The sequence below is a fragment of the Oncorhynchus kisutch genome, linkage group LG23, assembly GCF_002021735.2.
Source record: "Oncorhynchus kisutch isolate 150728-3 linkage group LG23, Okis_V2, whole genome shotgun sequence".
Lineage (NCBI taxonomy): Eukaryota > Metazoa > Chordata > Actinopteri > Salmoniformes > Salmonidae > Oncorhynchus > Oncorhynchus kisutch.
In genome coordinates this window covers 3,980,520-4,005,602 of record NC_034196.2, presented here as the reverse complement: position 1 = coordinate 4,005,602, position 25,083 = coordinate 3,980,520, and the positions used below count along the sequence as shown (strand labels likewise).

The window sequence follows — 25,083 nt, the reverse complement described above, 5'->3', positions numbered from 1 at the left end:
GAAAGTAGGTGAAACCACAGTCAGTTGTTTGAAACCACAGTCAGTAGGTGAAACCACAGTCAGTAGGTGAAACCACAGTCAGTAGGTGAAAGTAGATGAACCACAGTCAGTAGATGAAACCACAGTCAGTAGGTGAAACCACAGTCAGTAGGTGAAACCACAGTCAGTAGGTGAAACCACAGTCAGTAGATGAAACCACAGTCAGTAGATGAAACCACAGTCAGTAGGTGAAACCACAGTCAGTAGATGAAACCACAGTCAGTAGGTGAAACCACAGTCAGTAGGTGAAAGTAGGTGAAACCACAGTCAGTAGGTGAAACCACAGTCAGTAGGTGGAAGTAGGTGAAACCACAGTCAGTAGATGAAACCACAGTCAGTAGATGAAACCACAGTCAGTAGATGAAACCACAGTCAGTAGGTGAAACCACAGTCAGTAGGTGAAGCCCACAGTCAGTAGGTGAAACCACAGTCAGTAGGTGAAACCACAGTCAGTAGGTGAAATCACAGTCAGTAGATGAAACCACAGTCAGTAGATGAAACCACAGTCAGTAGATGAAACCACAGTCAGTAGGTGAAACCACAGTCAGTAGGTGAAACCACAGTCAGTAGATGAAACCACAGTCAGTAGGTGAAACCACAGTCAGTAGGTGAAACCACAGTCAGTAGGTGAAGCTTATAGTCAGTAGATGAAAGTAGGTGAAACCACAGTCAGTAGGTGAAACCACAGTCAGTAGATGAAACCACAGTCAGTAGATGAAACCACAGTCAGTAGGTGAAACCACAGTCAGTAGATGAAAACCACAGTCAGTAGGTGAAACCACAGTCAGTAGGTGAAAGTTAGGTGAAACCACAGTCAGTATGTGAAACCACAGTCAGTAGGTGAAAGTAGGTGAAACCACAGTCAGTAGATGAAACCACAGTCAGTAGATGAAACCACAGTCAGTAGATGAAACCACAGTCAGTAGGTGAAACCACAGTCAGTAGGTGAAGCCACAGTCAGTAGGTGAAACACAGTCAGTAGGTGAAACCACAGTCAGTAGGTGAAATCACAGTCAGTAGATGAAACCACAGTCAGTAGGTGAAACCACAGTCAGTAGGTGAAACCACAGTCAGTAGGTGAAACCACAGTCAGTAGATGAAACCACAGTCAGTAGGTGAAACCACAGTCAGTAGGTGAAACCACAGTCAGTAGATGAAACCACAGTCAGTAGGTGAAGCTATAGTCAGTAGATGAAAGTAGGTGAAACCACAGTCAGTAGGTGAAACCACAGTCAGTAGATGAAACCACAGTCAGTAGATGAAACCACAGTCAGTAGATGAAACCACAGTCAGTAGATGAAACCACAGTCAGTAGGGTGAAACCACAGTCAGTAGGTGAAACCACAGTCAGTAGGTGAAACCACAGTCAGTAGGTGAAACCACAGTCAGTAGATGAAACCACAGTCAGTAGATGAAACCACAGTCAGTAGATGAAAACCACAGTCAGTAGGTGAAACCACAGTCAGTAGGTGAAACCACAGTCAGTAGATGAAACCACAGTCAGTAGATGAAACCACAGTCAGTAGATGAAACCAGTCAGTAGGTGAAACCACAGTCAGTAGGTGAAACCACAGTCAGTAGGTGAAACCACAGTCAGTAGGTGAAACCACAGTCAGTAGATGAAACCACAGTCAGTAGATGAAACCACAGTCAGTAGATGAAACCACAGTCAGTAGGTGAAACCACAGTCAGTAGGTGAAACCACAGTCAGTAGATGAAACCACAGTCAGTAGATGAAACCACAGTCAGTAGATGAAACCAGTCAGTAGGTGAAACCACAGTCAGTAGGTGAAACCACAGTCAGTAGGTGAAACCACAGTCAGTAGGTGAAACCACAGTCAGTAGGTGAAAGTAGGTGAAAACCACAGTCAGTAGGTGAAACCACAGTCAGTAGATGAAACCACAGTCAGTAGGTGAAACCACAGTCAGTAGATGAAGCCACAGTCAGTAGGTGAAAGTAGGTGAAATCACAGTCAGTAGGTGAAAGTAGGTGAAACCACAGTCAGTAGGTGAAACCACAGTCAGTAGGTGAAACCACAGTCAGTAGGTGAACCACAGTCAGTAGGTGAAACCACAGTCAGTAGATGAAACCACAGTCAGTAGATGAAACCACAGTCAGTAGGTGAAACCACAGTCAGTAGGTGAAACCACAGTCAGTAGGTGAAACCACAGTCAGTAGGTGAAACCACAGTCAGTAGATGAAAACACAGTCAGTAGATGAAACCACAGTCAGTAGATGAAACCACAGTCAGTAGGTGAAACCACAGTCAGTAGATGAAACCACAGTCAGTAGGTGAAACCACAGTCAGTAGGTGAAAGTAGGTGAAACACAGTCAGTAGGTTGAAGCTATAGTCAGTAGATGAAAGTAGGTGAAACCACAGTCAGTAGGTGAAACCACAGTCAGTAGATGAAACCACAGTCAGTAGATGAAACCACAGTCAGTAGATGAAACCACAGTCAGTAGATGAAACCACAGTCAGTAGATGAAACCAGTCAGTAGGTGAAACCACAGTCAGTAGGTGAAACCACAGTCAGTAGGTGAAACCACAGTCAGTAGGTGAAAGTAGGTGAAACCACAGTCAGTAGGTGAAACCACAGTCAGTAGATGAAACCACAGTCAGTAGGTGAAAGTAGGTGAAACCACAGTCAGTAGGTGAAACCACAGTCAGTAGATGAAACCACAGTCAGTAGGTGAAACCACAGTCAGTAGATGAAGCCACAGTCAGTAGGTGAAAGTAGGTGAAATCACAGTCAGTAGGTGAAAGTAGGTGAAACCACAGTCAGTAGGTGAAACCACAGTCAGTAGATGAAACCACAGTCAGTAGGTGAAACCACAGTCAGTAGATTAAACCACAGTCAGTAGGTGAAACCACAGTCAGTAGATGAAACCACAGTCAGTAGGTGAAACCACAGTCAGTAGACGAAACCACAGTCAGTAGATGAAACCACAGTCAGTAGGTGAAACCACAGTCAGTAGATGAAACCACAGTCAGTAGATGATGCCACAGTCAGTAGGTGAAAGTAGGTGAAATCACAGTCAGTAGGTGAAACCACAGTCAGTAGGTAAAACCACAGTCAGTAGGTGAAACCACAGTCAGTAGGTGAAACCACAGTCAGTAGATGAAAGTAGATGAAACCACAGTCAGTAGGTGAAACCACAGTCAGTAGATGAACCACAGTCAGTAGATGAAACCACAGTCAGTAGGTGAAAGTAGGTGAAACCACAGTCAGTAGATGAAACCACAGTCAGTAGGTGAAAGTAGGTGAAACCACAGTCAGTTGTTGAAACCACAGTCAGTAGGTGAAACCACAGTCAGTAGGTGAAACCACAGTCAGTAGGTGAAAGTAGATGAAACCACAGTCAGTAGATGAAACCACAGTCAGTAGGTGAAACCACAGTCAGTAGGTGAAACCACAGTCAGTAGGTGAAACCACAGTCAGTAGATGAAACCACAGTCAGTAGGTGAAACCACAGTCAGTAGGTGAAAGTAGGTGAAACCACAGTCAGTAGGTGAAACCACAGTCAGTAGGTGAAAGTAGGTGAAACCACAGTCAGTAGATGAAACCACAGTCAGTAGATGAAACCACAGTCAGTAGATGAAACCACAGTCAGTAGGTGAAACCACAGTCAGTAGGTGAAGCCACAGTCAGTAGGTGAAACCACAGTCAGTAGGTGAAACCACAGTCAGTAGGTGAAATCACAGTCAGTAGATGAAACCACAGTCAGTAGATGAAACCACAGTCAGTAGATGAAACCACAGTCAGTAGGTGAAACCACAGTCAGTAGTTGAAACCACAGTCAGTAGATGAAACCACAGTCAGTAGGTGAAACCACAGTCAGTAGGTGAAACCACAGTCAGTAGATGAAACCACAGTCAGTAGGTGAAGCTATAGTCAGTAGATGAAAGTAGGTGAAACCACAGTCAGTAGGTGAAACCACAGTCAGTAGATGAAACCACAGTCAGTAGATGAAACCACAGTCAGTAGGTGAACCACAGTCAGTAGATGAAACCACAGTCAGTAGGTGAAACCACAGTCAGTAGGTGAAAGTAGGTGAAACCACAGTCAGTATGTGAAACCACAAGTCAGTAGGTGAAAGTAGGTGAAACCACAGTCAGTAGATGAAACCACAGTCAGTAGATGAAACCACAGTCAGTAGATGAAACCACAGTCAGTAGGTGAAACCACAGTCAGTAGGTGAAGCCACAGTCAGTAGGTGAAACCACAGTCAGTAGGTGAAACCACAGTCAGTAGATGAAATCACAGTCAGTAGATGAAACCACAGTCAGTAGGTGAAACCACAGTCAGTAGGTGAAACCACAGTCAGTAGGTGAAACCACAGTCAGTAGATGAAACCACAGTCAGTAGGTGAAACCACAGTCAGTAGGTGAAACCACAGTCAGTAGATGAAACCACAGTCAGTAGGTGAAGCTATAGTCAGTAGATGAAAGTAGGTGAAACCACAGTCAGTAGGTGAAACCACAGTCAGTAGATGAAAACCACAGTCAGTAGATGAAACCACAGTCAGTAGATGAAACCACAGTCAGTAGATGAAACCACAGTCAGTAGGTGAAACCACAGTCAGTAGGTGAAACCACAGTCAGTAGATGAAACCACAGTCAGTAGGTGAAACCACAGTCAGTAGGTGAAACCACAGTCAGTAGGTGAAACCACAGTCAGTAGATGAAACCACAGTCAGTAGATGAAACCACAGTCAGTAGATGAAACCACAGTCAGTAGGTGAAACCACAGTCAGTAGGTGAAACCACAGTCAGTAGGTGAAACCACAGTCAGTAGATGAAACCACAGTCAGTAGGTGAAACCACAGTCGTAGGTGAAACCACAGTCAGTATGATGAAACCAGTCAGTAGGTGAAACCACAGTCAGTAGGTGAAACCATAGTCAGTAGGTGAAACCACAGTCAGTAGGTGAAACCACAGTCAGTAGGTGAAAGTAGGTGAAACCACAGTCAGTAGGTGAAACCACAGTCAGTAGATGAAACCACAGTCAGTAGGTGAACCACAGTCAGTAGATGAAGCCACAGTCAGTAGGTGAAAGTAGGTGACAATCACAGTCAGTAGGTGAAAGTAGGTGAAAACCACAGTCAGTAGGTGAAACCACAGTCAGTAGGTGAAACCACAGTCAGTAGGTGAAACCACAGTCAGTAGGTGAAACCACAGTCAGTAGATGAAACCACAGTCAGTAGGTGAAACCACAGTCAGTAGGTGAAACCACAGTCAGTAGGTGAAACCACAGTCAGTAGGTGAAACCACAGTCAGTAGGTGAAACCACAGTCAGTAGATGAAACCACAGTCAGTAGATGAAACCACAGTCAGTAGGTGAAACCACAGTCAGTAGGTGAAAGTAGGTGAAACCACAGTCAGTAGATGAAACCACAGTCAGTAGATGAAACCACAGTCAGTAGGTGAAACCACAGTCAGTAGGTGAAACCACAGTCAGTGTGAACCACAGTCAGTAGGTGAAACCACAGTCAGTAGATGAAAAACACAGTCAGTAGATGAAACCACAGTCAGTAGATGAAACCACAGTCAGTAGGTGAAACCACAGTCAGTAGATGAAACCACAGTCAGTAGGTGAAACCACAGTCAGTAGGTGAAAGTAGGTGAAACCACAGTCAGTAGGTGAAGCTATAGTCAGTAGATGAAAGTAGGTGAAACCACAGTCAGTAGGTGAAACCACAGTCAGTAGATGAAACCACAGTCAGTAGATGAAACCACAGTCAGTAGATGAAACCACAGTCAGTAGATGAAACCACAGTCAGTAGATGAAACCACAGTCAGTAGATGAAACCAGTCAGTAGGTGAAAACCACAGTCAGTAGGTGAAACCACAGTCAGTAGGTGAAACCACAGTCAGTAGGTGAAAGTAGGTGAAACCACAGTCAGTAGGTGAAACCACAGTCAGTAGATGAAACCACAGTCAGTAGGTGAAAGTAGGTGAAACCACAGTCAGTAGGTGAAACCACAGTCAGTAGATGAAACCACAGTCAGTAGGTGAAACCACAGTCAGTAGATGAAGCCACAGTCAGTAGGTGAAAGTAGGTGAAATCACAGTCAGTAGGTGAAAGTAGGTGAAACCACAGTCAGTAGGTGAAACCACAGTCAGTAGATGAAACCACAGTCAGTAGGTGAAACCACAGTCAGTAGATTAAACCACAGTCAGTAGGTGAAACCACAGTCAGTAGATAAAACCACAGTCAGTAGGTGAAACCACAGTCAGTAGATGAAACCACAGTCAGTAGATGAAACCACAGTCAGTAGGTGAAACCACAGTTAGTAGGTGAAACCACAGTCAGTAGATGAAACCACAGTCAGTAGGTGAAACCACAGTCAGTAGATGAAACCACAGTCAGTAGATGAAACCACAGTCAGTGGGTGAAACAACAGTCAGTAGGTGAAACCACAGTCAGTAGGTGAAACCACAGTCAGTAGGTGAAACCACAGTCAGTAGATGAAACCACAGTCAGTAGGCGAAACCACAGTCAGTAGATGAAACCACAGTCAGTAGATGAAACCACAGTCAGTAGGTGAAACCACAGTCAGTAGGTGAAACCACAGTCAGTAGATGAAACCACAGTTAGTAGGTGAAACCACAGTCAGTAGATGAAAACACAGTCAGTAGATGAAACCACAGTCAGTAGATGAAACCACAGTCAGTAGGTGAAACCACAGTCAGTAGATGAAACCACAGTCAGTAGGTGAAACCACAGTCAGTAGGTGAAAGTAGGTGAAACCACAGTCAGTAGGTGAAACCACAGTCAGTAGGTGAAACCACAGTCAGTAGGTGAAACCACAGTCAGTAGATGAAACCACAGTCAGTAGGTCAAACCACAGTCAGTAGGTGAAAGTAGGTGAAACCACAGTCAGTAGGTGAAACCACAGTCAGTAGATGAAACCACAGTCAGTAGATGATGCCACAGTCAGTAGGTGAAAGTAGGTGAAATCACAGTCAGTAGGTGAAACCACAGTCAGTAGGTAAAACCACAGTCAGTAGGTGAAACCACAGTCAGTAGGTGAAACCACAGTCAGTAGATGAAAGTAGATGAAACCACAGTCAGTAGGTGAAACCACAGTCAGTAGATGAAACCACAGTCAGTAGATGAAACCACAGTCAGTAGGTGAAAGTAGGTGAAACCACAGTCAGTAGATGAAACCACAGTCAGTAGGTGAAAGTAGGTGAAACCACAGTCAGTTGTTGAAACCACAGTCAGTAGGTGAAACCACAGTCAGTAGGTGAAACCACAGTCAGTAGGTGAAACCACAGTCAGTAGGTGAAACCACAGTCAGTAGATGAAACCACAGTCAGTAGGGTGAAACCACAGTCAGTAGGTGAAACCACAGTCAGTAGATGAAACCACAGTCAGTAGATGAAACCACAGTCAGTAGGTGAAAGTAGGTGAAACCACAGTCAGTAGGTGAAACCACAGTCAGTAGGTGAAAGTAGGTGAAACCACAGTCAGTAGATGAAACCACAGTCAGTAGATGAAACCACAGTCAGTAGATGAAACCACAGTCAGTAGGTGAAACCACAGTCAGTAGGTGAAGCCACAGTCAGTAGGTGAAACCACAGTCAGTAGGTGAAACCACAGTCAGTAGGTGAAACCACAGTCAGTAGGTGAAATCACAGTCAGTAGATGAAACCACAGTCAGTAGATGAAACCACAGTCAGTAGATGAAACCACAGTCAGTAGGTGAAACCACAGTCAGTAGGTGAAACCACAGTCAGTAGGTGAACCACAGTCAGTAGATGAAACCACAGTCAGTAGGTGAAACCACAGTCAGTAGGTGAAACCACAGTCAGTAGATGAAACCACAGTCAGTAGGTGAAGCTATAGTCAGTAGATGAAAGTAGGTGAAACCACAGTCAGTAGGTGAAACCACAGTCAGTAGATGAAACCACAGTCAGTAGATGAAACCACAGTCAGTAGGTGAAACCACAGTCAGTAGATGAAACCACAGTCAGTAGGTGAAACCACAGTCAGTAGGTGAAAGTAGGTGAAACCACAGTCAGTAGGTGAAACCACAGTCAGTAGGTGAAAGTAGGTGAAACCACAGTCAGTAGATGAAACCACAGTCAGTAGATGAAACCACAGTCAGTAGATGAAACCACAGTCAGTAGGTGAAACCACAGTCAGTAGGTGAAATCACAGTCAGTAGATGAAACCACAGTCAGTAGGTGAAACCACAGTCAGTAGGTGAAACCACAGTCAGTAGGTGAAACCACAGTCAGTAGATGAAACCACAGTCAGTAGGTGAAACCACAGTCAGTAGGTGAAACCACAGTCAGTAGATGAAACCACAGTCAGTAGGTGAAGCTATAGTCAGTAGATGAAAGTAGGTGAAACCACAGTCAGTAGGTGAAACCACAGTCAGTAGATGAAACCACAGTCAGTAGATGAAACCACAGTCAGTAGATGAAACCACAGTCAGTAGGTGAAACCACAGTCAGTAGGTGAAACCACAGTCAGTAGGTGAAACCACAGTCAGTAGATGAAACCACAGTCAGTAGGTGAAACCACAGTCAGTAGGTGAAACCACAGTCAGTAGGTGAAACCACAGTCAGTAGGTGAAACCACAGTCAGTAGATGAAACCACAGTCAGTAGATGAAACCACAGTCAGTAGATGAAACCACAGTCAGTAGGTGAAACCACAGTCAGTAGGTGAAACCACAGTCAGTAGATGAAACCACAGTCAGTAGGTGAAACCACAGTCAGTAGGTGAAACCACAGTCAGTAGATGAAACCACAGTCAGTAGATGAAACCACAGTCAGTAGATGAAACCAGTCAGTAGGTGAAACCACAGTCAGTAGGTGAAACCACAGTCAGTAGGTGAAACCACAGTCAGTAGGTGAAACCACAGTCAGTAGGTGTGAAAGTAGGTGAAACCACAGTCAGTAGGTGAAACCACAGTCAGTAGATGAAACCACAGTCAGTAGGTGAAACCACAGTCAGTAGATGAAGCCACAGTCAGTAGGTGAAAGTAGGTGAATCACAGTCAGTAGGTGAAAGTAGGTGAAACCACAGTCAGTAGGTGAAACCACAGTCAGTAGGTGAAACCACAGTCAGTAGGTGAAACCACAGTCAGTAGGTGAAACCACAGTCAGTAGATGAAACCACAGTCAGTAGGTGAAACCACAGTCAGTAGATGAAACCACAGTCAGTAGATGAAACCACAGTCAGTAGGTGAAACCACAGTCAGTAGGTGAAACCACAGTCAGTAGATGAAACCACAGTCAGTAGGTCAAACCACAGTCAGTAGGTGAAAGTAGGTGAAACCACAGTCAGTAGGTGTGAAACCACAGTCAGTAGATGAAACCACAGTCAGTAGATGATGCCACAGTCGTAGGTGAAAGTAGGTGAAATCACAGTCAGTAGGTGAAACCACAGTCAGTAGGTAAAACCACAGTCAGTAGGTGAAACCACAGTCAGTAGGTGAAACCACAGTCAGTAGATGAAAGTAGATGAAACCACAGTCAGTAGGTGAAACCACAGTCAGTAGATGAAACCACAGTCAGTAGATGAAACCACAGTCAGTAGGTGAAAGTAGGTGAAACCACAGTCAGTAGATGAAACCACAGTCAGTAGGTGAAAGTAGGTGAAACCACAGTCAGTTGTTGAAACCACAGTCAGTAGGTGAAACCACAGTCAGTAGGTGAAACCACAGTCAGTAGTGAAAGTAGATGAAACCACAGTCAGTAGATGAAACCCACAGTCAGTAGGTGAAACCACAGTCAGTAGGTGAAACCACAGTCAGTAGGTGAAACCACAGTCAGTAGATGAAACCACAGTCAGTAGATGAAACCACAGTCAGTAGGTGAAACCACAGTCAGTAGATGAAACCACAGTCAGTAGGTGAAACCACAGTCAGTAGATGAAACCACAGTCAGTAGGTGAAAGTAGGTGAAACCACAGTCAGTAGGTGAAACCACAGTCAGTAGGTGAAAGTAGGTGAAACCACAGTCAGTAGATGAAACCACAGTCAGTAGATGAAACCACAGTCAGTAGATGAAACCACAGTCAGTAGGTGAAACCACAGTCAGTAGGTGAAGCCACAGTCAGTAGGTGAAACCACAGTCAGTAGGTGAAACCACAGTCAGTAGGTGAAACCACAGTCAGTAGGTGAAATCACAGTCAGTAGATGAAACCACAGTCAGTAGATGAAACCACAGTCAGTAGATGAAACCACAGTCAGTAGGTGAAACCACAGTCAGTAGGTGAAACCACAGTCAGTAGGTGAAACCACAGTCAGTAGATGAAACCACAGTCAGTAGGTGAAACCACAGTCAGTAGGTGAAACCACAGTCAGTAGATGAAACCACAGTCAGTAGGTGAAGCTATAGTCAGTAGATGAAAGTAGGTGAAACCACAGTCAGTAGATGAAACCACAGTCAGTAGATGAAACCACAGTCAGTAGATGAAACCACAGTCAGTAGATGAAACCACAGTCAGTAGGTGAAACCACAGTCAGTAGATGAAACCACAGTCAGTAGGTGAAACCACAGTCAGTAGGTGAAAGTAGGTGAAACCACAGTCAGTAGGTGAAACCACAGTCAGTAGGTGAAAGTAGGTGAAACCACAGTCAGTAGATGAAACCACAGTCAGTAGATGAAACCACAGTCAGTAGATGAAACCACAGTCAGTAGGTGAAACCACAGTCAGTAGGTGAAATCACAGTCAGTAGATGAAACCACAGTCAGTAGGTGAAACCACAGTCAGTAGGTGAAACCACAGTCAGTAGGTGAAACCACAGTCAGTAGATGAAACCACAGTCAGTAGGTGAAACCACAGTCAGTAGGTGAAACCACAGTCAGTAGATGAAACCACAGTCAGTAGGTGAAGCTATAGTCAGTAGATGAAAGTAGGTGAAACCACAGTCAGTAGGTGAAACCACAGTCAGTAGATGAAACCACAGTCAGTAGATGAAACCACAGTCAGTAGATGAAACCACAGTCAGTAGGTGAAACCACAGTCAGTAGGTGAAACCACAGTCAGTAGGTGAAACCACAGTCAGTAGGTGAAGCCACAGTCAGTAGGTGAAACCACAGTCAGTAGGTGAAACCACAGTCAGTAGGTGAAGCCACAGTCAGTAGGTGAAACCACAGTCAGTAGGTGAAGCCACAGTCAGTAAGTGAAGGTATTAAAGTGTCTTACTGTTCCAAGGAGCCAGATGAGGAGCGGCTGGAGCCTGTGAGTCCGTTGGATCCGTTAACAACAGACCTCTCCCTCTTCATCTCCTCCATCATGTTGCCTCCCCTGGGGATGAGCTGGGGGTGTGTGGACCCCTCTGTTAGGGACCCCGATCCCACCTTGTCTGAGCCCTTCAGTCCCCCAGCACAGGCCTCCTCTCCTGAGTCGCCCCCCTCACTACCCATACTCCCCTGGGCTAGGGGGAAGGGCCGGCCCACGCCACTGATCTTCTTGTTTCTCATTCTGTATCTTGGAGTGGGGGGGTGAGCGAAAAAGAGAGAGAGTGAGAGCAAGAGAGAGAGGGAGAGAGAAAGAGAGAGTGAGTGGGAGTGAAAGAGAGAGTGAGAGGGAGTGAGAGAGAAAGAGGGAGAGAGAAAGAGGCAGAGAGAAAGAGAGAGAGGAAGTGAGAGAGAGAGGGGGAGAGAGAAAAAAAAAGTGTCGTTCGTTTAAACGCTTGTTCACAGGGGAAGCCTTGACAGGAACAGAGAGGTCTATGTCTCATCGTATGCAAATGAGCGTGGCGGTGTTCTCCCGCTCACTTCTCTAGCTCGTCCTGTGTGTGTGCGAAGGTGCAGTTGGATCCTCGGGGACAACCACCCTGCTGCCGGAGGTCTCGACACATACTGGTCTTGTACTTGCTGTTGGGCTGCGGCTGCATGGGGAAGGGACAGACACAAAAAACAGACAGCACGTCAATCACAACAGTAAACCAGAGAGTTAGTCAAATGCACCGTGGTATTGTTCAACGGGTGTATTTTGTTGCCGTATTCCACAGGGGTTATTAGATGAAAGGGAGGAGCGCGTGCGCGCGCTTGTCAGCTCCGTACCTGTGGTGTCTCGTGGCTCTTCTTACTGAAGTTCTGTGTGAACTCCACCAGGCCGTCGACCATCACCTTCACCGCCAGCACCACGCCCTCCAGCTCGTCCCACGACGGAGACGCCGCGTCTACACACAACACCCAGGTCAGACATCAACCCCCTCGCCTAGTTGTTTACCGAAACAATACTGGGTGGCCATAGTGTCTGCGGCGTCTAAACAAACACACGAAACACACGGGCAGCAGGCGTACAGCACAGCCCCGTGTCCAGGCACATCAACAAGTCCAGGGAGTCGCAGCACGGCGCATCAATCATGTATTGCCATATTACCTCTTGTGTCCAGTACTGTAATTTGTGACGGTCTAAACCTGAAGTCAGCTGCCTGGGGGAACCTGCTGGGTTCCTTAGGGGCCCTGACCTTGAAGGGGCCCTGACCTTGAAGGGGCCCTGACCTCAAAGTTGTGGTTTGATCGCACTGTATCTACCTGGGTTGTGGTCGATGTTGGCCAGTAGTTCCAGGTGTGGTCTGAGGCTGTTCAGGTTGGCAGGGTCTCCTGTTCTCTGTAGAACTATCGTCAGCTCCTGGACACTCTTTGCAAAGGACTCTGGGGACTGGAGCTGGGGGAGTGACCGCCAACCCAAAAGAGAGAGAGACAAAGGGATGCACTGGGATGTATACAGCACACACACGGCCATTTAGAGAAGCTTGCAGTGAGAAAGCAAGTGCAGTATGTCATAGCAATGCGGCATATGGCGGTGAAATGTTGGGATGACAGAGACGGTTGCCTTGTCAACCGCTGACTGAATGAGGTATTAGTTAGCACGTGAGCAGGAGGCTGTCCAGTGCCTCTCATCAACTATTGATCTGGAATCTCGTAAGTGGCGAACGGAGGGCTGTGTAGTACTGTAGCGGTGATTGCCCGATTAGTACGATGAGCGAAGTGACACAGTGATGGGGACGCAGGGAGCATACCTTGTCAATGATAGACTGCATGTGTGACTTGTGGATGAGGTCTCCGTAGAGCAGCGAGGACCACTGCTCAGGTGAGATACGGAGCCCCGCCTCCATGGCGATGTGCACGATCTGGGCGTCGTGCTCGCGGCGCAGGGCCTCGTAGGTACGGAACTCCTCCTTTAGCTGCATCAGCGACGAGTCCTCGTCACGCTTGGTCACCTGGGAGGGGGAGGGACGGGGAGGGGGAGGGATGGGGATGGAGGAGAGGAGGGGAGAGGAGGGGAGAGGGGAAGTTCATACAGTTAAGAGACTGTGATATTGCTCAGAGAAAAACATCCAGCCAGCCTAGATGTCATTGCGTCCCTCTCATTTGACTGGCAGACATTTGCGTGGTGTCCTCAGACTTGAAACTCAAAACTCAGATCAGGTGTGAGAAACAGAGTTCCCCCCACTCAGAATCTGCCCTATGAGTAATCATCATAAGACACCAGAAATCAAAAAGTGTACGAGGATGTTAACAAATGTGTGTGTATCTCTATCTTAGGACCTTTGCCGCTAAAACAGACCTGTGTCTGTCTATTTGACTGTCTGTGTCTGTCTGACTGTCTGTGTCTGCATATCTGTGTCTGTCTGTCTGTCTGACTGTCTGTCTGTCCTTGTCTGTCTGACTGTCTGTGTATGTCTGACTGTCTGTCTGTCTGCCTGCCTGCCTGCCTGTCTGTCTGACTGTCTGTCCTTGTCTGTCTGACTGTCTGTGTCTGTCTGACTGTCTGTGTCTGTATGTCTGTCTGTCTGACTCTCTGTGTCTGTCTGTGTCTGCCTGTTCATCTGCCTGTCTGTATCTGTCTGACTGTCTGTCTGTCTGCCTGACTGTCTTTCTGCCTGTCTGTGTCTGTCTGTGTCTTTCTGACTGTCTGTGTCTGTCTGACTGACTGTATCTGTCTGTGCCTGTCTGACTGTCTGTGTCTGTATGACTGTCTGTGACTGTCTGTGTCTGTATGACTGTCTGTGTCTGCCTGTCTGTCTGCCTGTCTGTGTCTGTCTGTCTGTGTGATTGTCTGTCTGCCTGTCTGTGTGACTGTCTGCGTCTGTCTGTATGACTGTCTGTGTCTGTCTGTATGACTGTCTGTGTTTGTCTGTATGACTGTCTGCATCTGTCTGTATGACTGTCTGTGTCTGTCTGTATGACTGTCTGTGTCTGTCTGTGTGACTGTCTGTGTCTGTCTGAATGACTGTCTGTGTCTGTCTGCATGACTGTCTGTCTGTCTGTCTGTCTGTCGCACACACGCACTTACGCACTTACGCACACACACACACACACACACACACACACACACACACACACACACACACACACACACACACACACACACACACACACACACACACACTTCCTCGTCACCAGCAGACTGTTTCGTTCCATCTATTGAGTATGTAGAGGACCATTCTGTGTCTGTCTGTCTGTCTGTGTGATTGTCTGTCTGTCTGTCTGTATGACTGTCTGTGTCTGTCTGCATGACTGTCTGTCTGTCTGTCTGTCGCACACACGCACTTACGCACTATCGCACACACACACACACACACACACTTCCTCGTCACCAGCAGACTGTTTCGTTCCATCTATTGAGTATGTAGAGGACCATTTTGAGTTGTATGTGTTTCCATTCCCAGCTAATTGGCTATATTGGTTATGGACATCTACACCAAAGATCAGATTTTTAAATCTCCCGGAGATTGTGCATCTGTGCACATGGTAAGTGACACTCAGAAGTGCACTGCTGGGCATCATAAGTGCCAGGGGGCAGAAGATGGCAGACAGAGTCGCTCTTCCTTAAGAGTGGTTCAAATGTGATTGGTGGTACAGCATAGTGTGTATTGATATCTACAGCAGTGTTGTAAGTAAGATAAAGGGATCATTTTAGAGCACTTTGGTGAAACCGCTGAATCAGTGTCCTTTTTATTACCCCTATATTGTGTGTGTGCGTGTGCGTGTGCGTGTGTGTGTGTGTGTGTGTGTGTGTGTGTGTGTGTGTGTGTGTGTGTGTGTGTGTGTGTGTGTGTGTGTGTGTGTGTGTGTGTGTGTGTGTGTGTGTGTGTGTGTGTGTGTCTATGTGTATGTGTCTATGTGGGTGCGCGTGAGAGCAAACATTGCCTACAATGTACAACATAATATACAATACAACACAAAATATGTCTTACCTTAAAGCAGGAGGCTCTGTAGAGCAGCTGGACCACGTGTCCGACGGAGGTCTTGGAGGCCTGAGGGAACCTAGCCTCCAGTTTCTGGACCACAAACAGCACCAGTACCTTCCTGGACAAAGCTGAGCCGTCCTCTAGGGCCAGCAACACCAGCTTTAGAGCGTCCTCCTGCATCGCTGGAACAGTACAGACAGTACAGACAGCTTTCATTATACACACACACACACATGACGTAGTACTGTAGTGGTCGAAATACAAGAGATCTGCTAGTACACACTAGTGCATAACGCCTGATACATCGCGATGATGTCACTACAGTAAAACGGGATGGGGAGATTAGGATCCTGAAGGGCACGGGAGTTCTCCTGGTGTCCTACTAGCAATTCCATTGGTGTCTTCAGACTTGAAACTCAAAAACTCAGATCAGGTGTGAGAAACAGAGCCCCGCCCCCCACACACACACTCAGAATCTGCCCTATGAGTAATCATCATAAGACGCCAGTCTCTATGAGGTTCAACAGCCCGTAACAAACAGTACGGCTATCACTTATTCACAAAACACATCAGTTCATCATGTGATTGACAGGTGTATTATCCTATCATCATCAGTTGGTATGATAGACAGGTGTGTTATCCAGTCACCACCCACCAGGCCCCAGGAACTGGCATCCCCGTGCCCTGACGGCGGCCCACAGGTTGGCAGAGAGCTGCTGTGGGTTCTGGTGCTGCAGGATGAGCTCTGTGACGGTACGTTCCCCTAGCGACCGGCCCGCCCGCACCGCACGTACCCGCCCCTCCTCTTCCACCAGCTGGCAGTTGACCAGTGTCACCAGCTTCCTCTGCATGGGTCGACTGAGCGCGCTCGGACTGAGTGTCACCACACCTGCATGGTGGAGAGAGGGGAGGTCAGAAGTCAGAAGACACTGAAATACCAGCCTGGTACTTGATCTGTTTGTGTTGCCTTGCCAATCAACCAATCAGCCGATATACAGAAACCCAAACAGATCTGGGACCAGGCTAATTAAATACTACCACAGAGACAGCTCGCTGCCACACTCAGTTATTGTTTACCAGAGCGACAGGTTAATTATAGTCTAAAACGAGTATGGGGACGGAGAAACGGCATGTTGCTGTATTTCTGTAGCAAATGTCTCATAGCAGGCCAGAGTGATGAAAACAGTGTCTTAAAACACTTTATTACAGACGACCTCAGTCACCTCTCTATTTCTGTGATCATCACAAAAACAGTTGACAGAGCCGCTGAGCAGTTTAACTTTCCACGTGAATTACACCCAATAAACAGACCACTTCGGCACGACAATTGGCTTTTAAAAGCACTCAAGGGTTCCTGCCCGTCTCACACATCGCTTTATGGGTCCTAGGAGAGGGATTTCCCACCCTCCGTCCTGCAATAACTGCTACAGATAATCTAGTCTACAATACGCTGTATATCTGTGAATGAGACGTAATCAAGGCTGAATATGAATTGACCTGCAGGGGAGCCAAGGGACAAAGTGGTGGAAGATAAGGTGATATTATTAGTTAAACTTTTTATTTTTTAATTTTTTAAAACATTTTGCCAATTAACTTTTTTCTTGTCTAATCTAATCTTGTCATCTAATTCAATGATTCCTATGAAACGACTGGAACTGAAACTACTTTCGACATTTCCTTTTGATATAATGTGCGGCATCTGGCTTTGTGCTGGTGTGGGGGGCCCAGGTTCCACATCGCCTTACAGAGTGGATAGGTTTCCGGGTTGAAGCCTGACTGTCGCTGCTTTTGACATGCTCTGACGCAAACGCTCCCACCACATTAAACTCAGACCCTGAGAATAACAGGAAATGCTGTGTTCCTCCACGCACACGCACACACGCATGCACACACACGCACGCGCATGCACGCGCGCACGCACACACACACGCACGCGCACGCACACACGCACACGCACGCGCACGCACACGCACGCACACACACACACGCACACACGCACGCGCACACACACATTTATCAACACAGCTCTATGCTCTGGGACCTTTTCCTCCACTGATGGGTTTGAGATAGAGAGCCAGCTCCTCCACACACACCCGGCACACCTCATAGCGCTCTAACTCCACAGCACTGCTCAGAGTCACAGGCTGGGACTCCAGGACCTGGGAACATACCACAAACGCAACAACAAGTCATCATCATTATCACCATTGTCATCAACCTTGTCATTGTTATCATCATGATCATTGTCATCATTGTTGTTATCGTCACTATCATCATTATCGTCATCATCATCAGAAGAAGAACAGCAGCAACAACAACACCTGCTGCACCCACCTGAGCTCCCAGCAGCTGTAGCAGGGCACAGTTGACAGGCAGGAGGTCAATGTCAGTGCTGATGGCTGTCTGGTCGAAGGGGCAGGCCTTGCGGTGCAGCTGGTGCAGACAGGTCTTACACACAGTGTGAGAGCAGCCCAGACTGATGGGCTTGTGGCCATTGCTGTCAAACTCATTGTAGCAGATGGGGCAGGAGAGGAACTCTGTCCATTGGGCTGCCTGCACTGGCATCCTGCTGCCTGTCCTGCCTGCTGTCACCTCTGGAGGGTGGTGTCTCACTCAGGGGGATCGCATGCCACCACACCCCGACAGCTCAATGACAACTGGTAGAGAAGAAGAAAGAAAGTAGGTCAGAGTGCAGGTCAGCAGCAGACCGGTCATCGCCAGAGAGACCATGCGCTCCTTGTATTCTCCATTGAGCCAGATTTTTAGTCCGGCTTTTAATCTGTGTCTGGGGAACTGGCCTGTCATGTTTTCATTTTTTGTTGTTGTTGTCTTTTATTGCCTTCCAAAAACCACAGGTGCAAACTGCTCGGGTGAAATGCGCAATAAACCTGGCACCCAGTGGCTTAAGACGCCTTAGCCATTTCACAATCAGAATCTTGGAAGAGCAAGGAGAGTGGTGGGCGGCAATCTCTCCACGCTTTCTTTCTCCCCCCTCTATTCCCGTCCCTTCTATCCCCCCTGCCTGTGAACAAACACCCCTCTCCTCCACTACCATTAGTAAGGGAGGTGGTTTACTGAACCACGCTCGCACGATAAGTTACCTTGTCCCGAGACCTGAAGACTGCGTTAACTCCCTGGTCTAATGCATAGGTGTTTAGCTCAGTGGGCTAACACAGTCTTAGGGAAAACAGGAGAACCGAGATTTGAACCCCAGTTGGTAAAACACCCTTAACCCAACCCTTTTCTTTTTGTTGGCCCAGCCCCACCCTCTCTCTGATGCCTCCTCCTAGGTTAGTGTGGAGAGGCCTTCTTTGGCTGGCTACTGACCCTGGAGGTGACCTGCCCTGGCATTGTCCTATCAGTCTGATTTATACACCGACTGAGTACAAGGTCAGATTTACACACCCTCTCTCTCTCCCTGCACGCCGTCACAGAGCACAGGATTATAAATACTTTTGAGTGAAATTCAAGACAGCAACAGGATGGTCACAGAGGGAAGACACCGAGATAGAGAGAACATGCTCACACTGCCAGTTGGTTCAGCATAATCACTACAGGTGATGATTTATGATTTGCATTTGTATTCGGATCCCCATTAGCCGTTGAAGAAGCAGCAGCTATTCTTCCTGGGGTCCACACAGCAAACAACAAATAACACCACGAACAAAGAACAACATGACCGCAAGAAGAAGGAAGAGAAAACAAAGAAATGAATCATTCTGATTCTAAGTGTAGAGTGTAGAGTGTAGAGTGTAGAGTGTAGAGTGTAGAGTGTAGAGTGTGTGTGTGTGTGTGTGTGTGTGTGTGTGTGTGTGTGTGTGTCTCTTCACAGTCCACTTTGTTCCTTGAGGTGTTGTTTCATCTTTTGGGGGGGGGGGGGGGGTCAACTGATTTTATTGCTTGCCTGAGTTACCTGAGGTGGAAGATAATTCCCATGAATAAAGTCAGTGCTCCTTACCGTACTGTGCATCACCAAGCCTCTGTTCTCGACTTGGGGACAGTACAGAGACCCCTGATAGTGTGTCTTGTAGGGATTTGTATGGATCGTTGTTGTTGATGTTTAGATGTAAGTACTTTCAGCACGTCAATGCTTCTTTCAAAGACCAGCAATGATGCAGTCAATCTCTCCTGGTGATCTGGCCAATAAGCAGGTCTGCAAGCCTTTAGACCAGGGGTCTTCAAATCTTACCCTGGCTTTCTGTTCTACCTGATCATTCATTCCACCCACCTGATTTCCCATAATTCAACTGTACCATATCCAAGCAGCAACAGCACAGGAAGCTACGACTTAGCTTCCCTGCATGCAACAGCTGCATAGACAGACAGACAGACAGGCAGCTGCTAGTTGGAACCAACTGCACCACCATACCCACCCCTCACCCCATTCATGGCATGAAGAAGTTGCATCAGGCTGGCTTAGAGCTGGCTCTACCAGGGGTAACCTGTATAGTCTTCTTGCTGTCTTGCAAAAATACTACACAGGTTATGCAACAGAAGAACGAACTGCTGTTCACAATCAATCATTGTGCAGAGACAGAGGGAGTCGCCATGCATATTGACCCTGAAGGACAGGTTCTGCGAGGAAACTTTTCAATTCAAAAATTAAACGTTGCATAAATGACACGCTTGCCTACAATTCTATCTGGGCTACTAAAATATCAAGCTCTTCAAGCATCTAAATGGGATAAACACTTGGGACAGTTTTGCATTGATATACTCTGCAGAACAAAACGCAAGTAACTTATTCAAGTAAATGAAACCACTTGGTTTAAGTGTGCAAGTTATGATTGCGCATTCATATCACAAGTTATATCACAAGTTTACTTTTCCCGCAAAATTACGCACCATCCAAGCGTCCAAGGGAGCGATGTGTCCACATTGCCTCTGCCGCGTGGACAGCTCCGTGCTGATCTTGCGTGTCATGTATCCGCGAGGGCGCTGATCCTGAATATTAACGCCACGAGCTTCACGCAACAGTTGAGCTCGGCCACTGGCTCACGGACCAAAGTGAAAATGCATGTGACAACAAAACGTGTAAAGGCTACAGGGGGAAGTTTTTCGCGCTTAAGTTAGATGCGGTGAAGTCACTGGGCGGGAAACCATAAATATCATTTGAACCACAGTGAGTGAGTCAGTGTCACGTTGAAACCACCTGTTCCTGACTGTAAACTATAGAGGACATCCTGTTTTTCGTGGTGCCCCGATCATGTTAACCGTCTCCTTGTGATATACAGTCTCAAATAATCGGTAATCCCCCCCCCTCACACACACACAACGTCTTCTACAAAAAGATACAATGTAACATTTAGCTCTACACATTTGGCCCCTCACATTTGGCTCTACACATTTGGCCCCTCACATTTGGCTCTACACATTTGGCCCCTCACATTTGGCTCTACACATTTGGCCCCTCACATTTGGCTCTACACATTTGGCCCCTCACATTTAGCTCTACACATTTGGCCCCTCACATTTGGCTCTACACATTTGGCCCCTCACATTTGGCTCTACACATTTGGCCCCTCACATTTGGCTCTACACATTTGGCCCCTCACATTTGGCTCTACACATTTGGCCCCTCACGTTTGGCTCTACACATTTGGCCCCTCACATTTAGCTCTACACATTTGGCCCCTCACATTTGGCCCCTCACATTTGGCTCTACACATTTGGCCCCTCACATTTGGCCCCTCACATTTGGCCCCTCACATTTGGCCCCTCACATTTGGCTCTCCTCACCCATAAGCTCCAGTCAGTCCTTGCATGCCGCCTGTAGAGTTCTATGTTGGCTCTTGAAATGTACCCAACATGCCTCAAGAGAACAGCATGTCTTCTATAATCTAAAAGACTGCCTGTTATTCTAAACGGACATCATGCTGATGGACAGGCCCTTATGTTAGCCAGCCGGTTGGTCCCCACCCCTACTCCTCTACCGCCCTCCAAGAACCTGAACCCTTGGAATGCTAGGAGCAGCGAAGACTGAAGGTTGATCCTGACGGACTGGTGCTTAACATTACAGCATCACGACCCCAGAGTTAGAACAACGTGTTCTAGACCTTCTCAACCTTTTTCCGGTTACTGTACCACCAACTGAATTCTGCTCTGCCCGGAGTACCCCTGAAGTAACCCCTCATGCATTTGACCAATAAGCCTATGTTCTGAGTCTTCTGGAGTACCCCCTGTGGACAGGCCAGGTACCCAAAGGTGTCCAGGTACACCTGGTTTGGAACAACTGTTCTAGACAGTGGTGGAAAAAGTACCCAACTGTCATACTTGAGTAAAAGTAAAGAGATACCTTAATAGAAAATGACTTAAGTAAAAATAAGTCACCCAGTAAAATACTACTTGAGTGAGTCTAAAAGTATTTGGTTAAAAAAAGTATAAATCATTTCAAATTTCAAATCATTTACAAACAAAGCATATGTGTTTAGTGAGTCCGCCAGATCAGAGGCAGTAGGGATGACCAGGGATGTTCGGTTGATAAGTGCGTGAATTTGAATATTTTCATGTCCTGCTAAGAATTCAAAATGTAACAAGTTATTTTGTGTGTGTGTTCAAGTAAGAGAGAGAGAGAGAGTGTGTGTGTGTGTGTGTGTGTGTGTGTGTGTGTGTGTGTGTGTGTGTGTGTGTGTGTGTGTGTGTGTGTGTGTGTGTGTGTGTGTGTGTGTGTGCATTCGTGTGGGTGTGTGTGCGCTCGCGTGTGTTTTGAAGGGGGCTATTATCTTGTAAAGAGGACAGCTGGGCCTTGTCCTGCACAAGTCAACCCTGCTGTTCCAGACATGGCCTTAGGACACCAGTCTCCCCATCACTCTACCAACAAGGCCCTCGGAGTACAGTACAATACAGTACATTACAACCGGTGAAGGGCTGAGATTTCACACAAACATCTCTGTGGCGGGGCAAATGAAATACAGAATACTGAACATGGAATACGGAATACTGAACATGGAATACGGAATACTGAACATGGAATACGGAATACTGAACATGGAATACGGAATACTGAGAGTGTGCTTCAATAAAATGAGTCACAGTCATTTAACGTCTGTTTGAGCCATGAAACAAGACAGCCACAAGCCTAATCCCTATTCAATCACTACCCCCTTAATGAGTTCAACACTATATTCCTCTGGATGACATAGCATGGTCCTTGCTCTGAACCCGTCATCAGAGAAATAGAATCAATCAAGGTCTTTTTAAAACAAAGTGTTTGTAGAAAAAACAACAACAAGCACCGTCTATGATCTATCCTGTTGCCTTGTCTTCTTTATCCCAACCTGCCTATATGTACACATCTACCTCAATTACTCGTACCGCTGCACATTGACTAAGTACTGGTGCTCCCTGTACATAGCCAGGATATTTTTACTCTTCGCTGTTATTTGTTATTCACTGTGTATTTACTCCTCATGTCACTATTTCCATTTTTTTTAAATGTTCTAATCTTTAACTCTGCGTTGTTGAAAAAGGACCCGCATGTCAGCATTTCACTGTTAGTCTACAACCTGTTGTTTACAAAGCAAGTGACAAATAGCGTTGGATGTTATTTGACTTTGTTTCCTCCTTCCTGTGTTGAAGAATAACAACACGGTTTATTTCCTCTGGCTGTTTATTTCTATTCAGTCATTGTGTCACAACTTCATATTCCATATCCCAGGGTTAATATAAGAGTATTATATTCCATATCCCAGGGTTAATATAAGAGTATTATATTCCATATCCCAGGGTTAATATAAGAGTATTATATTCCATATCCCAGGGTTAATATAAGAGTATTATATTCCATATCCCAGGGTTAATATAAGAGTATTATATTCCATATCCCAGGGTTAATATAAGAGTATTATATTCCATATCCCAGGGTTAATATAAGAGTATTATATTCCATATCCCAGGGTTAATATAAGAGTATTATATTCCATATCCCAGGGTTAATATAAGAGTATTATATTCCATATCCCAGGGTTAATATAAGAGTATTATATTCCATATCCCAGGGTTAATATAAGAGTATTATATTCCATATCCCAGGGTTAATATAAGAGTATTATATTCCATATCCCAGGGTTAATATAAGAGTATTATATTCCATTCAATTAACCATCTTAAAAATAAGATCACTGCAGTACTCTGTAAAACACAACTAGCAGTGCAACTTTACAATTGTCGGGCCTAGTGATATTAGGCCTGGGGAACATTATAGGCTGTACATCAGGATGTATTTACCTTGATTTCGAAATGCCTTTCGTGTATTCATTCTGGCATAGATAGGCTACGCTACGTTGGCTGTAGGTGGCACTGGCACATGTCACTCCTGAGAGATCTAACTGTACACGGAAGTAGGTGCCACAGTCATTCTTGGAGTGTGCATTTTGTTTTGGAACTTCACTGAGCAGCCTCTTTGTGTAACACTGTCTAACATTACCTGTTACACTGATGCCTCTGTGCAAAGGAACCTAATGTAATAATAGGCTAGGCATAATGGCAATTTTGACCATTTTGACTATGCTAATTTTGAAGACAATTGTTCTTAGTAGGTTTCCTTTCCTGACTGTATATAGGTCTATATGCAAAAAAAAAATGGAAATAGATCTATCATGATGAAATCGTGCATGGCTCCTAAATGTAGTAATGGTACCCCATAATAAATGATCTGCCTGCAGATATTAAGTAGGAATGTGAACAGTTGCCAACTACTATAACTGTGTATGGACTCGACCATCATCGGGTGCCACAAACGGTTTGGCAGCATGCAACACCTCTAAAAATCATTATTAGCAGAACGAGCTGAAAGTCGCGCCTCTCTCTGTCACTCACCTTAGACACTGTAACGGAGTACTATAATAATCATATTTTTATCCTCCAAGAGAGCAAACGGAAAAGATCTTCATCAGTTGCAATGGAACCGCAGCAATGAAACCAATAATATAGACCCCGTATTTAAAATATCCTTTCAGCACATAAATTTACTGCTATTTGCTCCAATTTCTGTATTAATTCCCAGCCTATGCGACATGTTCGCTCAAAGGTACGCTCCCTCGGTTTGACAACTGGGTAGAACGATCGTGTAGCCTACTGTATCACTCCGCTTCCAGTTTTTGAACTGCGTGCCTTGGGCAGGCGCGTCTTGATCAACAGGAGAGTGTTTTGTGGTAAAACGAGCAGTACAAAATAATATATAATCCAATTTCACCTCGAAACCTAGTTTATAATGGTTGTGCGTATGTGGTACTATTTTCATGTTATGGGCAAGGATAAAGACGTAAAGGGGCAAAGCCGGAACAAGCCGCTTTTCGAGGCGTGGGCTGCATCGTTTTTAAAGAGACAGAGGATGCGATAAGACCGCTAGACGCAATGCTCCAAGCATGTTTTGGCACTATAATGGCAACCCCCTATCGAATTGACTGTCTCCACTTGCTTAATTAAGTTTTAATCTCATTTGTCTAATAGTATAATCTAATGCAAGATAAGCCACTTAACTTGAAGAGAAAGAAAAACTGCAGGGTATCCAGAATGTTCTATCATTCTGTAATACATCTGCTATTAAGCTACTGTGTAATAACAGAATAGAATAAGGAATCCACCTGTAACAACCCTAATGAGCATCTTGAGTGTTTACTGGGATCTCGGCTTTGGCACCGATTGTAGTAGTGCTGTAGAAATGGCAGAAACGTGGTTCAGAGGATGGAGAACCAAAGGCCCGATGCTCCCCTCTCCCCTCTCCCCTCTCCCCTCTTCCCTCTCCCCTCTCCTCTCTCCCCTCTCTCCTCCATTCCTCATTCATAATGAAAGGGTCTTAAACAGCACTTTACACATACACACACACACGCACACACATGCACACACGCTACTCCCTTTTTACAGTCACT

General features: G+C 46.0%; 1 protein-coding gene across 1 annotated transcript in view; it reads right to left on the bottom strand.

The window, feature by feature from the left end:
• rc3h2 (ring finger and CCCH-type domains 2) overlaps nt 1-24,422 on the bottom strand; it is a 45,986-nt gene extending 21,564 nt beyond the window's left edge. Inside the window, 10 exon segments of the mRNA XM_031802418.1 lie at nt 11,212-11,496; nt 11,787-11,899; nt 12,075-12,193; nt 12,552-12,684; nt 13,040-13,240; nt 15,221-15,396; nt 15,870-16,103; nt 17,256-17,373; nt 17,549-17,871; nt 24,032-24,422. Of these exon segments, the coding sequence (XP_031658278.1) occupies nt 11,212-11,496; nt 11,787-11,899; nt 12,075-12,193; nt 12,552-12,684; nt 13,040-13,240; nt 15,221-15,396; nt 15,870-16,103; nt 17,256-17,373; nt 17,549-17,779 (1,610 nt within the window). The 5' untranslated portion in view covers nt 17,780-17,871; nt 24,032-24,422.
• Nucleotides 24,423-25,083: the final 661 nt, after the last annotated feature.